Raw genomic sequence first — 17,322 nt, forward strand, 5'->3', positions numbered from 1 at the left:
CCTGGTTCGAAATATGAAACGCATTTATTTATCTTGATGTCTTTCTGTTTTGCAAGTTCAGCTCACGCCAACATTTGCTCAAAATTGATGACACGTTTGGCGATTTTGGTCAGTATTGGGAATTCTTCAATGCGTTGAACATTTGTTCCCGTCACAAAAATTAATTCATCTGGGTTTGGAAATTGATACATGTCTAGTTTGTATTCTGACGAAAAGCTAATTAAACCTAAGATTTTGCTGATAGGAAGGGCCAATAAATCTTAAAAGTCACTTCAAATGAAATGCAATTCTTTCAGTGCCGTCTTACCGCGCTGTTACCAGCGTTCCCATAATGCAATGACTGGCATAAAAAATGCAGCAACTTTTCATTTGTATAAAGACCATTTGTTTTTTATGTCATTTAAATTCTGAATCACTTTATATTTATTTCTTTACGATATGGCTGATTAAGCAGTAATATTCTTTAGTTGAGCACGGTAAGCGCAGACGGAAGGCATACTGGCTGCGGGAAAGCCAGCATATGATTATACACCTATAATTGTAGTAAAGTTATTTTGGTTACGATTAGATCACACAACTTTATAAACAGACGTCAAAATATGTAAGACCTATACAGTTTGATTTGATGTTTAGTATATTTATAAATGACTTATACACGTTTTTAGATTTTACCTTATTAAATTGAGATCTCCATCTTAGAATTACTTGATCACACTTCACATGTGATCATCACTGAAGTACTATTTCATTTATCAATATTACTTACATATACAGTGTCAAATTTTACAATATACAAATACATGTATAGATTATTTAGTATGTATACACATAAATTGTTTGTACTGTTTGTAATTGTAGAAATCATGCTTGTTGTTTGTGATGCCTGAAAGGGCCCTGATTTGGAAATAGAGAATCTTATCTACCTTACTATCATCATCAATAAATCAATAAATAAATAAATAAATAGTGTATTCCATCTCATGTTCTCATTAATGTTAATATGTATCCAACAGTAGATAATTAACTATCTTTAGTAAGAAAACCTTTTTATACTAAGCACTTTAAGTTTAAACTCGGCACTGCATAAGTACAACCCCGTTATATAAAACGAGTACTTCCATCACGTAGACGTTAAACTGCAAGAGGGGGGGGGGCAGTAGGGTAAAGAGGCACAGTTACTCTCTGTATTGTTAATTATTAGTCATGCACCATTGTTTACGAATCAGAGCAAACATTCCTGGTAATTTATTATTTATATTAACCTTAAACTAGATATGTTGCGTCTCAATATAAATATATGCACTATACATGTAAATTATATTCTTTTAGAACTTGAAAAGCTACTTACTTTCATGCGAATCAATTCTATTATTTGGAAGAGAACAATTTAAATGTTATCATTCATAGATTATAAACCCTGCAGTTCAATAGAATAAGAAAGACATTTGAACTTATTCTCTAGATATTTGGTTCATCTGTTCATTTTAATCACAGGCTTCTATAGCAGTAAATTTTAGTATGTTGTAACAAAGCAAGAGAGGAATGTGCTAGAATGGGGTTCCTAATCCGATATTCTATTGCGGGGCAAATGACCTTGGCTGTGCATTGATAAAACTGCCGAATCCTTAAATAGTTCAGTAAAGTTAACTATAGGGTCGTTTCCAGATGTGATGGGTAGTTCGATCAGGAAAAAGATCGCAAAAGTAATTAACTCAGTTACCAAGCATAATTAATCTAGTTACAACAGAGGATATTTTATGTATACAATTCGTCTGGCAGTAAGAAAAAAATTTTAAAAGCGGGCTTAAAAACATAGTGAACTGCCAACTTGATTTAATATTATCATTTATAGTAGTAGTATCATTGATATATATTGTGGGGGTCACGGCTGGTTTTGTGAGTAGAGTGTTAAGCTACCCCCACGTTTGTGGCGGCGTGCATATTACATGAGTAACTATGCACGTTTGGCGGATTTAGCTTAACACAATTCATCTCGACTAGCGCCGCTGTGAACAGGGCGCGGCTGCAACATAATTATTTTGACAACTGGTCAATGGAAAACAATTGACAGAACATTGATTAATTGAAATATTGTTTGGCTTAAACATAAACTTACTACAATTCATTGAATTGAGTGAGTATTGATTGATTGAACATTGATTGATTGAACATTGATTGATTGAATATTGAAACATTGATTGATTGAACATTGATTGATTGAATATTGATTGATTGATTTAATATTGATTGATATTATTGAAAATGGATTCATTGGATTGAAACTTTTTGATTGATTCAACTGAATATTCATTAATTGATTGGATATTCATTAATTGAATTGATAAATTTATTGATTGATTGATTGAACTTGATATTGATTGATTCAATTGAATATTGATTGATTGATTGAATATTGTTTTATAAGGCTGGCGCACCGCAAAATTTGGAAAGCAAACGCCAGTCTTATAGTGTAAAAAATGACATGTGTACAGTTAATATTGATTGATTGATAGTTTGATTGTTTGCTTTGATTGGAGGTGTGCCAAAAACCAATTGGGTCGGCACCCACTGAACACATGTATCTTAAATAATTGATCTGCAACCAGCCGTGGCCATATGATGCCAAACTTAATAAATAAATAATTAAGAAATGGTGTCACTTTTTTTTTAGTGGTAGTCTGTGATAATCGGATTTATGTAGTGAATGCGTTATAAATCCATTTATCACAGCGCCCCACGTGGAAGGATGCGCGCGCAATATATGCGCAAGCATTTGTACATTCCATTCTCACACCATTTCCAAATGTTGCACGTTTAGGGTTTGCTGTGAATTTTAAGAAAATTTACCCGCCCTTCCACACCCCATATTACTTTGAGTTGTTTTTTGCGCCGAGTTCTTTTCATTTCAGAGAAAGAGGCCTAAGGAGCCAAGCTGTCAATCATTCTAAGACCTTGCCTTAGTCTCGACCGGCCAAAGCTGCCATTCCTTGCCATACAGTGATGAATGCTATAGTGATGGACACTTCCAAGTACCAGAAGGAAGGACTTCGCTCACCCAATCGTATTGGTTTATTGACTCTAAACAGGGTGAAGCTGCAACACGATAACTATCGATCAAGGACTAGACAACACCCATCGTCACGGCTGGTCATCTTATTATGCGGACAGTATTGTCTCTGTAATTGACAGAGCGAAGAGCCAGTTGGAGAGATACATCGTATAGCGCTTAACACAAATCATCTTGACACGCGTCGCTGTTAACAGGGCGCAGCTGCAACTTGATTATGTGGATGACTTATCGATGGAAAACAATTAATTGACTTGATAATTAACACAGAACATTGATTAATTTATTGAAATATTGTTTGGCTTAAACATAAACTTACTACAATTCATTGAATTGAGTGAGTATTGATTGATTGAACATTGATTGATTGAACATTGATTGATTGAATATTGAAACATTGATTGATTGAACATTGATTGATTGAATATTGATTGATTGATTTAATATTGATTGATATTATTGAAAATGGATTCATTGGATTGAAACTTTTTGATTGATTCAACTGAATATTCATTAATTGATTGGATATTCATTAATTGAATTGATAAATTTATTGATTGATTGATTGAACTTGATATTGATTGATTCAATTGAATATTGATTGATTGATTGAATATTGTTTTATAAGGCTGGCGCACCGCAAAATTTGGAAAGCAAACGCCAGTCTTATAGTGTAAAAAATGACATGTGTTTAGTTAATATTGATTGATTGATTGTTTGATTGTTTGCTCTGATTGGAGGTGTGCCAAAAACCAATTGGGTCGGCACCCACTGAACACATGTATCTTAAATAATTGATCTGCAACTAGCCGTGGCCATATGATGCCAAACTTAATAAATAAATAATTAAGAAATGGTGTCACTTTTTTTTTAGTGGTAGTCTGTGATAAATATCTCGGAAGTCATTCTGCGATTTTTTTGAAGAACATCTTATGATTTAAATTATTTTACCTAATGACAGGTGAAAAAATGGTTCCGAAGTTGTTGTTATTATTGTATGCTTAAAAATGAGGAAATGTGAAAAAGTACAAATAAGAACAGGTTTTGTTCCTCATGATTTTATCATTATTTTTTTCTTTGGACCTAAATAGGTATACCAAAAAATTTTAAAAGATTTCCCTGATTTCAAAATGTGTCCCCTAAATGCCGCAAAAATTGAACTGTTCCAACTATTGCAAAGAGTCATTTAAAAATTAAATATATCAAAAGAAAAAAAAAAACGTTCATGAAATAAATCTATCGGGGCATATCCTAAAAGAATCATACCCATATATTTGAAGGTCATTTATAACTATATCCATGCAATCTTAAATCTTAAACCCCATATCAAAACAAAAGTTTAATTTAGTAAAAGCAGTCATTAAATTTTCAAAATGGGTTATAAACACAAATCATATAACAATGACATAACAAATCATATGATGAAGAATAGAACCATTTAAAAATTCTTCGCACCACGATATATTATTAAGAAACTTTGGACAATAACCACGTTTAGACTGGGCATGGATATTAAGCAAAACTTTTTTTAAGCGCCGTTGCATTGTGCATTTTTTTCAAGTATACATTAAAAGGTTATTTGTTCTTTGTCAGGGTCTTTATGAATGCACTATTAGCTACTTTCAGAGAAATACTTCACTATTACCAGGTACACATTTAAGCAAAATACAAATATTTGCTAATGAAAAATGCTAAGTGGTTCTCTACTTTGTCTGGAGTTAATGAAGTCCCATTCATGCATGTATATTCTTAGGTGTTTGCATACACGCTGTCTGAATTCAGATAATCAAGGACCGTCTTGAAGCAAAACTCATATTCTTCCTATAAATTAAGATTAAACTTCCATATTAAGTTATTCATTTATTCCTTTAATCAAATACTTTCAGTAAAAACAAGAACTTTATATGAGTAAAAAGATACCTTGGTAGATATCATTTCCGGTCTTCGACACTGCAGTTGCTGAACTATGGTAAACAGATCAACCTCATCATCTTGTTGTAGTTGCTCTATTGCGTTATAAATAGCAATGAATACACTGCAACATATTGCTCCGTCCCTAGAAAAGTTACACTTGTCATTAAATGTTATGTAGCACACAGACATGCTTGTCTATGCAAGAATTCGTTTCACTTATACGAAATTTTTTTTTAGAGTTATATTAAAAAATCATACTAAAGGAAACGCTTATTTGTAAGTATGTATTAGACGAATATATGTACGTTAAGCAAAAACGTTTGATACTCTTGATATTCTAACTTACCTAAAAAATGTATAAAAGTAATTCAAAGAACTATATACGGTAAGGGCGTATTCCTGCCCCCATAATAGTCAAATTTTGAAAATCACTTGAAATGAGCAAAAGTGCATATATTGTATAAAATAATCCAAATTAAGACAATATATTATGAAATTGGAAAAAATAATTGGCTTTTCTTGTTTCTGTGACGTCACAAACTATTTGGATTTCCGTTATTTTTAAAATAGAGGCCAAAATGCACAGAGTTTGTTCAATTTTGACTATAGTATTTATAGAGCGCAAGCTTGCTCAGGTACCATATTCACATATTTCATTGATATTATCATTCTACACATTATATCAAAAGATCTAGTCTGAGCAGACCTGCGCTCGATAATTTCCAATCAAAATACCGACGTAAAATACACTATTTTCTCTCAAAATCATTGCAATTTGGAATTTACGTCATTTTATTGACGTCATATCTAACTAATGATGTCATAATTGATAAAAATATTTAATGTTTTGAAATCTGCAAATATCTTCCTGGTTTAGAACATAATTAAAGACTTCTCCATCAAAGTTTTATTTTGGGGGCAGATACTGGCCACTACAGAATATACATGTAGTCCTTTGTTTAATAAAAACCATAGAAAGCAATCCTTTACTACAACGATCATTTTTTCACTCAGTTAAAAAAAGTACATTTTTTTTAAACAGATACAGGTAGGTCATGTGTTCAAAATCCGTAAAGTCCAAATGGGCTTTATGGTAGATTTTTGATCACGTATCCCCTGTTTCTATTTCCCAATAGCTGTTTTAAAATGACACGTTATTTACATTTTTGAATTTTTTATAATGCATCTATATATATATATATATATATATATATATATATATATATATATATATATATATATATATATATATATATATTATAATCTTTAACGCGAAATGTTTAATTTTTCAAATCTCAACGGCATAAATTTGATACATTGAAGGCGCATTTGATACATTTGACGTCACTGAGAAATTACGTCAAAACGTTTATGGCGTTTGAAACCTGTGTTTATACCGCAATAGATATACGGTGCTCAAAAATAAAGGTCCCATATAAGAGAATTCAAATGCAAGTGCAAATATTGCTTCATAACAGGATTCTTTTTATTATTCTAAAAGAAGTACAATGTTTTGCTCATTTCATTTTTCAAAATATGTGTTGAGGTGTCTGAATGTAAGAAAAAAATTCAAGTGAGAAAAAAAGGAATTTGGATTGATTCAGTATTGCTAGGACTCTTTTTTATTGCATCTTAGGAACAATTATGAGTGTTCCCAGTCTTAAAAATGAAGCTTTATTCACATGCAAAAGTTTTGATGTACTTATAAAATAGCATCTCCGAGCATACAATCTACAGGGATAATACATTAATTTATTTGAAATACATGTATATGAACATACTTGGAAACAATGGTTATTGGTCCATCTTGTTCATATTTTCTTTCAAGGCAGAAATGTTTTATCAAATCTGTTATTGTAGAGGGTTCCTTTGGTAGGATCTCATGGCAATTCCAATCAAGACATTCAAATATATGCACTAGGTGTATCTGATCATCCTATAATTAAAAAGTGTGGTTAAGATAGTTCTGAAAAACAATTGAAAATGCTCACAAAAATGCCTCCGAATTCTCAAATAACGTGTATTTATCCATGAATTTTTGTTCAAAGTTTATTTATTATAGTAAATTATATTACATGTATAATGGGAGAGTTATCAAATTTCAAGTATATATAGAACCGTCCGCTCTGCATTTTTGACTGAACATCAATTAACAAATATATTTTAGGATAAAATACTCTACATATCGTGGTATATGGAGAAAATTGCATTTATTTTATACTTATGTGGCACTTTTACTCTTCTATTTACTTCAAATGTCATATAATGCATAGCATGCTATCATTGCAAGACATCACAATTCATTTCTGATTCATATCCTATTATTGCACAGTGGTACTCAAGGAAATTTGATTTCTCTAAAATTGTATCTATATTTTGTGTATTTTATGGGATACAAATGTCAATTTTCACACGACCATTTCTAAAACTTTAAAGAACCTTGAATCATATTAAATGCAAGAGAAAATTTTTTTGCACGAAAAGATTTTAATTTCAAGCTTTATTTTGAGACTTTTTTTTTCAATGGAATGACATTTTTAAGAGTTGCTGTTTCTAGTCGAGGATCTGACATTCTTAAGAAAATATAACGTTTTTTTTTTTCGAGTTGTTATAGCATAATTACAATCATGCATTGCCTCAGTTATATTGTTTTCAAATATATATGCTTTTCAAGTATCTTTTTTGTAAATTGCAAGAAATTAGTTTTTACCTGATATGCCTTCGAGCAAAATTAATGTTTAAGAAAACATTCGACATAGAAAACAGAAGGATCCCAGTTCAATTTTTGACTTTCAGTAAGCTTTATCTTTTCATTTTTTTTTCCATCTGCACTGTCTTGTTTATTTTTAAATGAAAATAAACTCACACGTTTTCTTTTGATTTGAATGTCCGTTTTTCGCAACGCATTTGACATCATTGCAGAAGTTTTCTTTCTGATTTCATATGGAGCCAACTTTACAGTCTTCACTCCGTCGTCAATCCAGTCTATCAGCTTTTGAAAGAAAGAAAAAAGTTACACGGATAATCATCACTTTCAAAAACTATCAAATCTGATTTTTTGACATATTAATTACCCCTTTGATTTCTGATAAAGGGTTTAAGGAAACCAAGAATGACGAGTTCTGATCAACCAACAGCCGAACAAGATCAATGGCGGCTCCTGACACTGGATACTGTGCTGAGATAAACTCATCAGCTCTTGTAAACGACTAAAAAATTAATTTCAAAGCGTTCATCGACATGTACTGACCCTACAATTTCCGGGATATTAAATATATAATTTGTGATATGTACTGAAGATCACTAATTTTTCACGCTATCTAATCTTTGCGAGATTTTTCGTTTTGTAATTTTAAGCGAAAAGAAAAGAAAAATACAATCAATTGTTATTGCTCTTTATATTCTATTATAGTGAATTATACTCGAAGGTGATGTTTTTGGCAAACAGAAAATCTCGTGATAATTCCCGAAAAAAAAAATAAAATCAAAAGTAAAAATAAAAATACAGTTTCAACTCTATGAATGCAAAGACGTTTTGTTTGGTATATTACACTGATTCAATTTTTGTGTAATTTGTACATCTAAAAACTCAGAGAATATGTTGAAGACCAATGATATTGTTTTCTATATTTGTTAATATTTTGATCATTTGATAAATGATTATTACCGACACATGTACAGCGTTATAGTACTGTCCTCGTCCTTTTACAGTTGAGGTTAAATAAACCAGATATCTTTCAACTAAAATATAATTACAACATATCTTAATATTCTCCTTGAACACTAAAAAATATGCATCGTTCTTTGAAATTTTCATATAATAATCGGTTGTTATTGATAAATTTATAAATATTGAAGACACGTGTATTTTTTTTATTATATCAATGTAAATATACAATGTAATTTGATAACCTGGTAAAATAGAGTTGGTAAAATTAAGCATGGCATTCTTCCGACCTGTTTTGAAATCATCTTCGACGTGATTTAGCTTTAAACTAGTTACTACCTGAAATAGAAAAAGCAGAATGTAGTGCATTTTTCTTTATTAATAGTATAGAAACAGCTTGATTTTTTTTATTTTTTTATTTTTATTTTTATTTTTTTTTAACAGAGGACTTTGCTTTTTGGAACATGAAAACAATTCTGTAGATACTCGTAGGTTTAGAGGAAACAGCTGTAATAAATAAAAGAAACTTTCCACATATTGTATATACATGTAGATTAAAAGAACTATGACTAATCTGAGCAAGTAATACCTCTTGGAGCATTTAGGAGAAGAAAAAAAAATCTGAATTTGACATTATTATATCTTACCACCCCCCCCCCCCCCCCCCAGGTTGTGATGCATATGCTTGCTTTAATTAATTTAATATATAAATATAAACAATAAAATGGCTTTCTTAAGGTGTTTTATGAGAATTAACGTTGCAGTTGCAGAAAAAGTAACATAACCCTCTAACGCGGGATATGCATTTTTTTCTACAATAGCTGCAACATAAATTCCCATACAAACAATCAGAGAAAGTAAATTATTTTTTCAATGGATTCTATAATGTTATATAAGCACAGGTTGTATACTCGACCTCTTGAAAAATGGCGGCTACCTTGACAAAGACAGAACATTGTAGTAATGATTCAAATTGAAATTTGTTTAATGGATAATTAACTCTCTTTAATTAATAGTTACGTTAGCATAAACTTTGCAATACCGACTTTAATTTAAAAAAAATGAACGACTTAGCTCCAGCGTGTAGTGTAATCTACATTCGTGAGTTAATTGCATTGTACCTTAGCTACTGACAATCAGTAAATGCTAAAACAAAAAGTAAAGTTGGTAATCAATGACTGAATCTGATATTTCTTCGCAGAATAAACATTCTGCTTCAGTAATAGTGCTTTAACGCATATATGAGATTGCTTTTAATTGGCTTCCTCATTTAATTGAACCACATTGTTTTCAAACAAATATTCCATTGTTGCACACATATGATTCTGTTTCTATATATTTTTATTAATTTGATAGCTTCCTATTTATAAAGCATATTTGAGCTATGTCTCTGAATCTTTTAAATGCTTATGATATTTGTGATTTATATAATTTAAAAACCATTGAGATTACAATAGTTGCAACATTTCAAAATTGCAATGCTCACATTGAACTCATTTCTAAGTCGCTTCCTTGTTTCCGGTCTCTCTGTTTCTCCATATAACTCAAAAAACTCTCTCCTGCTGACAAAGTTCCTTTTACTTTTAAAATATTCATGTAGTGCATGGTAGAGGAAAGCATATTGATCCTAAAACACATTGTCTTTAATTAAATCATCCAAACACACCAATACACATTCTGTCAGTTAAACAAAAAATGATTTGGTATTTGAAAATTTTTACCAGCTTTAATACTTACTGCATTTTGAACCATAGTCATTCTATCTTTACGCATACTCTTTACAAACTCGATGACATTGACTTTACCCTTTTCGTCCCCGTACCTGGACAGAACGTCCAAAGCAATAAACGTTCCTGTTCGCCCTATACCAGCACTTTAAGACATAAAAGAAAATTAATTTCAAAATACAGGTTTTTCCTCCTTGTTTTTCTAATAGTCCTCATAAGAAATTGCGATTGCAGGATAATTCTCAAAATGCAAAATTACAGTGCAGGAAACTAATTTTGTTACAGCATCGATGCTGATTTGAATGCTTCCTTTGCTTGCTGATTTGAATGCTTCCTTTGTTTGCTGATTTAATGCTAGTAATCCTTATCCTGATGCTGTTTTATAATTAGGTCAATGCTACCGGAAGTAGCATCATGCTACCGGAAGTAGAAAATGAATTTCAGCATTGCCGTTTAAAGCAATAAAAGTGCCTTTTACAATTATTTGATCATAATATCTCACTATGTATTAATAATGTGAATACTTTAAGCAATATTCTTTCTTTCTTTTTCAATTTTGTACTGAATTAAAACTCATTGATTTTCTGATGCTAGTAGGATAATGCTGATTTTATGTAGGTCAATGCTGGTTTTATCCTTTGCTTGCTGATGCTGATCCTGGTAATGCTGTTATTTAAATGCTGATGCTGATGCTAGCTCGATCCTGATGCTACTAATGCTTATGCTAATGCTGGTTTAAGTAACAAAATTAGTTCCCTGCACTGTAGATGCACCATTTTATAACAAAATGATAACAACAGAAAACTTTGTTTAAAAGCTAAAGAGATAATTGAGCACTTATTTATCTCCATAAATTTTAGATACACATTCATTGTTTTGCTTATCAAACAGGCAGCATTTTTACAGCATTAATTTCACTCTGTTTAACGATTTTGCAGCTTTCTTATTTATTGATTATTATTATTTATTAAGTACTAGTATTAATAACATATACATATATAGTCCGTAAACATAAGCAGTCAAATTTGTCCATGAATCATGTGTTCAAATGAATAATTAATTACAGTTATTTTAATGCTTGTTAATGAACCTACTGCAAGAAATTAACAAACGTTTTAAAATCAGACCTGCAATGTACAATGATTGGATGATTTGATGGTCTAATTTTGTGCCGGAAGTGACGATGAAAGAAGAGCAGGGATAAAGGATTTGGTGTCCTATGATCTGGCCAGCTTGGGAAATGAAACTGCACCACCGTCCTTGATCCGCTGACCTGATTTATAAATCAATGTAGGTTTTAAATGTTTCCAACTGGAGCAGAACTAATTCAAGTTGCGGACAGCTTAGTTTGACAGCTTAGATACATGTAGTATTATAAAACCTACCTTCTTCTTGCGCAAATTAATTTTCCTGACAACATGATAAGCATATATTTTCTCTTCAATCAACTTCACAGAAAATTGGTCAATATTTAGTTCACTCCCTTCATCTGGCCAATACTGATGGCATTTCACCTAAAATGATAAGTATTGATTGCGATTATTAATTACATACAATGATTTTATACATAAAGAGGAATCAGAACTGTGTTGTTGAGAGATTAAGGCGACAGAATAAATGATTTTCTGTTCTTCAAACCTTTGGTCCCTCAATAAGGTTGGTCAACATAACGATATATTCTACATTCTCCTGCCAAATCATTCTCCAATGGTCAACAATAGTGTTACATTGGGGACCTTAAAGAAAGTGCCAATACAATTTTAAGGTGTATTTTTTCTATAATTATTGAGTTGCTTTGTAAATGGTTGTCACTGTAAGAAAAAGTGTTTGTTTGGATAGAGATTTTAACAAAAAGTCAAATTTATCTTCTATCATGTGTTTAAAGAAATACCTTGACATGCAATATACTCTCGTCTCCCTGTCATATTCTTTAAAAAAAGAAGAAATAGCTGATTAAAACACTTTCCTGGACTTCTGATAAAACTGATAATATTTTAATTATTAAGACAATGGTGTGTTGATTAACTTACTTCAATGTAATTTGCATTTATATAATCTGAAAGATATCCGTCCTTTGTTTCCAGAAGAACTCTTGAATGATCATCTTTAAAAAGAATAAATAAAAAAAAATAATTGAATGTTTTAAATTAAAAAAAAAATACTATATAGTATTTTTATCAAATTAGTTATTTCATAATGTAGGTAATAAAATTCATCTTATTAAACAAGACGTTTTCATGCATGCAGTATTCAATATTTTCGATTCAAACCAAATTCAAATGCATAAATCCCGTAAAGTTCTATAGCGTGCCTTTCATCACGTGTTTCAAGTCTTTGTGATCATTGATCATAAATTGGTTCTTAATATGAATTTCAGCATGATTTTCTTAAAGTTATTTTCAATTTGCTAATTTATCAATTAAAACCAAGAGCAATGTTAGCAGTTCAAGAAACATGACATAATTTTATTTTTTCAGAGTGATTCAAGTTATTTTCATTGTAAATGAAATCAAATACCACATTCAATGTATTTGTATCTTATTTCTATCTTTGAAATCCTGACACAATAAAATTATATACTGAAAAAATACATACATGGGAATACTGTTTTAAATCTATTTTTCGGCAAGTTTTCTTCTAGGTGTGAGGTTGTGCATTCAAATCTGACTCCATAAGGAAGCGACTTTTTAAAAAAAAAAAAAAAAAAAAAAAAAAAAAAAAAAAAGGTAGTGTGTAATGCCCATAAAAGTAAAACAGATAAAATAGTAAAAATATGAAATTTATGAACACAAAGGAAGAAAATAAAATGTAATTCCAGCATATAAGGTTAAACAAATGGAATGAAACAAGTTTGCTGATGATATTTTACTTCACGAAAATTCAGGTCGTATTGAATACAGTTATACCTTGAACTCTTTGATAAATCCTGCATTTTCATTTGTTTCTCTTTGTTTGATAATATTTTGGAGATCCTTTATACTAATGTCCATAGCCATTGACAAATTATTATAGTAAACGGCTTCTTCCGGTTTCTCTTCATAGGGTTCTTCTTCAGGGTCTTCAATGGGGACAGATAAAAATGCCATGTTGGTGTATCCTTCGAAAGAAAAACAAATGATTTTGTATCACATTATGAGTCTTGAAAGTATGGTTCAGATTAAATATTTAGATTTAATTAATACTTTTTTTTCATAAACAATAGGCATTTTGATTATCATTTTCACAAGAATTGTCTTTAAACACACAAATAACGACTCTTGATTTTTAATATTTGTAAAATATAATTTTGTCGTCTTTGTTCCATGGAAATCAATAAAGATATTTTCTTTTCTTTTTTTATTACAAAGTTTTCTATTAAGTTGCTTAATCATTTTGAACATGTTAGTTTTTAATAATATGTAAGTATGATTCAGAGTTAAATATATAATGGTAAATAATTTATCTACCCGTTGTGTTTATATTAGAGGACATATGGATTTCCAAGGTTGAGGAATTGTTACTCTCTGTGTGTCTTCTTATCCTTAGTTCAAAGTAAAAATAATAATTGAATGAAAAAAAAATCAGGTTACAGAGCATTAAAGGCGACAATTGAATGATTAAAAAGCATTTACTACATTTAGATAAAGGTTCCATTTTAAAAAAAAATAATTAAAAAAAAAATAATAATAATAAATGATTTATATAACATTCATATTAGAGAATATACTCGGTTTTCTGGAGTTTAATTTAATTCAAAACTCTATGTCCGACTTATAGCCCATTCCTTAAATATTGGTATTTTTCTGGGCGGTTTAATGTAGTAATTTTTAAACAACTCTGATAATTATCATTAAAATGTCTGGACGTATTATTTTTTATGTATTCTAATAATTTACTTTAAAGTACAAGTCTTCATATTTTTAATTACTTATCATTTATTTATTTGTAGTATTGTGTATTATTTTTTTAACTAATTACTTATCTACGTCTTTCAATAAATTGTGACTTATTACAGATCTATGGTATATCGGTAAAATTGAAATACGAACCCGAAATTGCGATTGAAATATATTCTTATGTACCGTCTTAAAATAATTTAATAATAGACTTAAAATTTATTAATTAAAAAATAATTCAGAATAAAATTCTTAACTCTATTTAAAAAACAAATGAATCAAGTGTGGCATTTATTATCAGAAAGAAATATGGCGTGGACATTGAGCACTTCAAAATTATAAATTTTAGCGCCAATTCGCAACATTATTTGAAATATAGGTGTCAACCGATTCTGGCAACAAGTTTTATCTACTTATAAGCGGATCAATGGCAAATCCTTCCAATAAGAGCTTAAAAAATACTACCCACTTTTAGTCGGACCGACTTACAGGCGAGTATATAGGGTTACATCTATTAGTCATTCTAATTCTATGTGTGATGTATAGTATTACATTTGCAATGAAAATAAATTTACTATCATATGTTCCATCGTTATAATATCTTTTAATTAATCAAACAGATGTCAATACAATACTATTTGTCGTATTTTTTTGGTATTTACTAATGAAAAAGGATATATAGGTAGGCTATATTAAATTTGTCATGCAATGTATCTTGTATTCCGGAAAATCTGGATTTTTTATTACCGAGAAAAAAATAAAAAGAGAAATCAAGGCAAAAAAACCCAAACATTTCAATAGATCGAAGTTGATTGTTGGGCAACCATACATAAACTAGAAATAGGTGAGATATTTTAGGAATGACTCTAATTCTTGGCCAAATTATTCGAGTATAACCTGGTTTGGATCAGTTTACGCTTTATAATCCGCGAAGCGGATTATAAAACAGCGTAAACTGACCCAAACCAGGTTATACTCGAATAATTTGGCCAAGAATTAGAGTCATTCCTTATAATTTAATTTTAAAATCATTAAATAACTATGGGTGTAAAATTTCGTTACTTTTTATCAGTTCAAATTTGCCGCTCAATAATACAAACATAGTAACGGAAGTAACGGAAGTGATGGGAATCGAGGGGAGGTAAAAACTGATACATAGGCATAGCAGCCATGTTGTTTGGTTACATGTGGTAAGATCGAATTATTGTTTGAAATTAAAGGTACATTTATTAAATCTGGAATTTTCCATGAATCCCGAGGACTGGAAATGAGAGGATTGTATGGATACAGATGATTCAGCTGGTTGTCAGGGGGGTGTGTCCCCATACCAAACCAGGTTATACAGAAATAATTTGTGTTCCTTTTTGGATATTAACCAATCAGAGGCTAGTATACAAACAAAATTAAATTATTATGTATTGTAGTATTAACAAAGGTGTAATATCATGGTCTGAACTAACTATCATTTGTTGAGAAATTAATTACATAAAAAAGGTGGAAAATATTCGCTATCAATCTCATAGATATTGTTATCAATATAAATCGTGAAAATGGAAACAAAATATGGAAGCACAAAAAGTGGAATCAGGTGCTTAAGAGGAGTTCGCATTCTATTTCAACGTTAACCTCTAGTACTGATCAGATAATAATATCCAGCAAAAGTGTTAAGTAACAAACTAACTTGTAACTTAACAAGACCGAACAATAGGTTTTATTTACAAACAAGTTGTTTATATCTACCAGTAAATTTGCGCACTGTGTGTACTTTATACAAGATAGTTAAATTTGGTTAAAACTCGACTGCATTTAATGTTTTGCTTTCATAAACAAACATATTTCTCATTATTACTTCTAAATTATCAGGATCAATTACAAAAGAAATTATTTTTAAATATGATATGAGTAAACAAACCTGCATGCAGTAACTGAAACTATCACAACTAGGAAAATGACTAAAGCACCACCAACCCCAACACCAAGAACCGTTATACATTGTAGGCACCTCTTTTGTACTGCTTTTATATGTAGCGGACGTCTGAAATTCTTGAAGATATAAATCAGATTATAGGTTTTTCTTAGTGATATAAATCAATAGGTTTAGGAATGTGGAAGCATGATATAAATATTAAAAACATAACAGAAAAAGTACGTGCAGATTGATGACGGAGAGGTTTTTTTTTAGGGGGGGGGGGGGGTGGATCATTTTTAAAAGATATTGATTTATAAAAGAAAATATAATTCATACAAAAAACCTAGTTTTTATTGTACTATGTTAAACCAATCATTAGGCTTTTGGAGAAACATTTCAATCGTGCAAATATATATATAAGGTCTACACATTATCAATTTAGTTTGAAAATAAAATAGTTAATACGGATTAATATATTTTAAAATATGTATTTATTTTGGTCCAGTTAAGCTTTTTTCGTATTTATTTTTATTTTTACAAGCTACAATAATAGCTTGATCCACGTCTCAAGTACAGAGAAACTGCGTGTCAAACTAAGAAATGACGTCATCTCAGTAAGTACAGCGCGATCAAGCTGGCTTTCATTCTATATACTCAAAGTGCTATTTTGGTAAGATAAGTTGCACATCCATTTATCTTTATAATATTTATGAGAAACGAAAGTATTTCAGTGTGTTTTAAAAAGGACATATAGTATTTATTTATTGAGATTCATTTGAATTGTTTTAAATTGAAGTCATAATAGCTTTTCCGAACCTCTGCATTGGCTGACGTAGATATGGGAGCCCTTAACCTAGCTGCGTATGTCTGATATTAACAAATTGTTGGGCCATTATTTACCCACTGAGCTGTGTGTAGGGTTTTTTTTGCGTTTTTCTCGATCAAGGCATGGAGCACACGGTTGGTGTGGCCGGTCTGAAAGGGATGCTCACTGCTCCATGGCACTTATCCAATCTCTAATGATTTTTTTTTTTTTGGGAGGTCCGTGTTTGATTTCTCCCAGTTTGTTTTGTTTACATGGACTTTAAACTTAAATATTGTTCGTTATCTCCATATTTCATTCAATAAATGAAATTATCTTGATCTTTAGCCATTACCTTTTG

General features: G+C 30.5%; 1 protein-coding gene across 1 annotated transcript; it reads right to left on the reverse strand.

The window, feature by feature from the left end:
• Nucleotides 1-9,770: 9,770 nt before the first annotated feature.
• Nucleotides 9,771-13,846, reverse strand: LOC133193128 (receptor-type tyrosine-protein phosphatase T-like). Its single transcript, XM_061329100.1, has 11 exons — nucleotides 13,822-13,846; nucleotides 13,282-13,472; nucleotides 12,971-13,058; nucleotides 12,406-12,479; nucleotides 12,267-12,303; nucleotides 12,014-12,111; nucleotides 11,761-11,889; nucleotides 11,503-11,648; nucleotides 10,386-10,521; nucleotides 10,135-10,275; nucleotides 9,771-9,794 (listed from the first exon to the last, which is right to left on the reverse strand). The coding sequence occupies exons 1-11, from the start codon at nucleotides 13,844-13,846 to the stop codon at nucleotides 9,771-9,773; spliced, it is 1,089 nt and encodes a 362-aa protein (XP_061185084.1).
• Between the last annotated feature and the right edge of the window lie 3,476 nt (nucleotides 13,847-17,322).

This window comes from Saccostrea echinata, unplaced genomic scaffold (assembly GCF_033153115.1).
Source record: "Saccostrea echinata isolate AGI-Se365-2 ecotype Australia unplaced genomic scaffold, CSIRO_AGI_Sech_v1 ptg000027l, whole genome shotgun sequence".
In the NCBI taxonomy this organism is placed as follows: domain Eukaryota; kingdom Metazoa; phylum Mollusca; class Bivalvia; order Ostreida; family Ostreidae; genus Saccostrea; species Saccostrea echinata.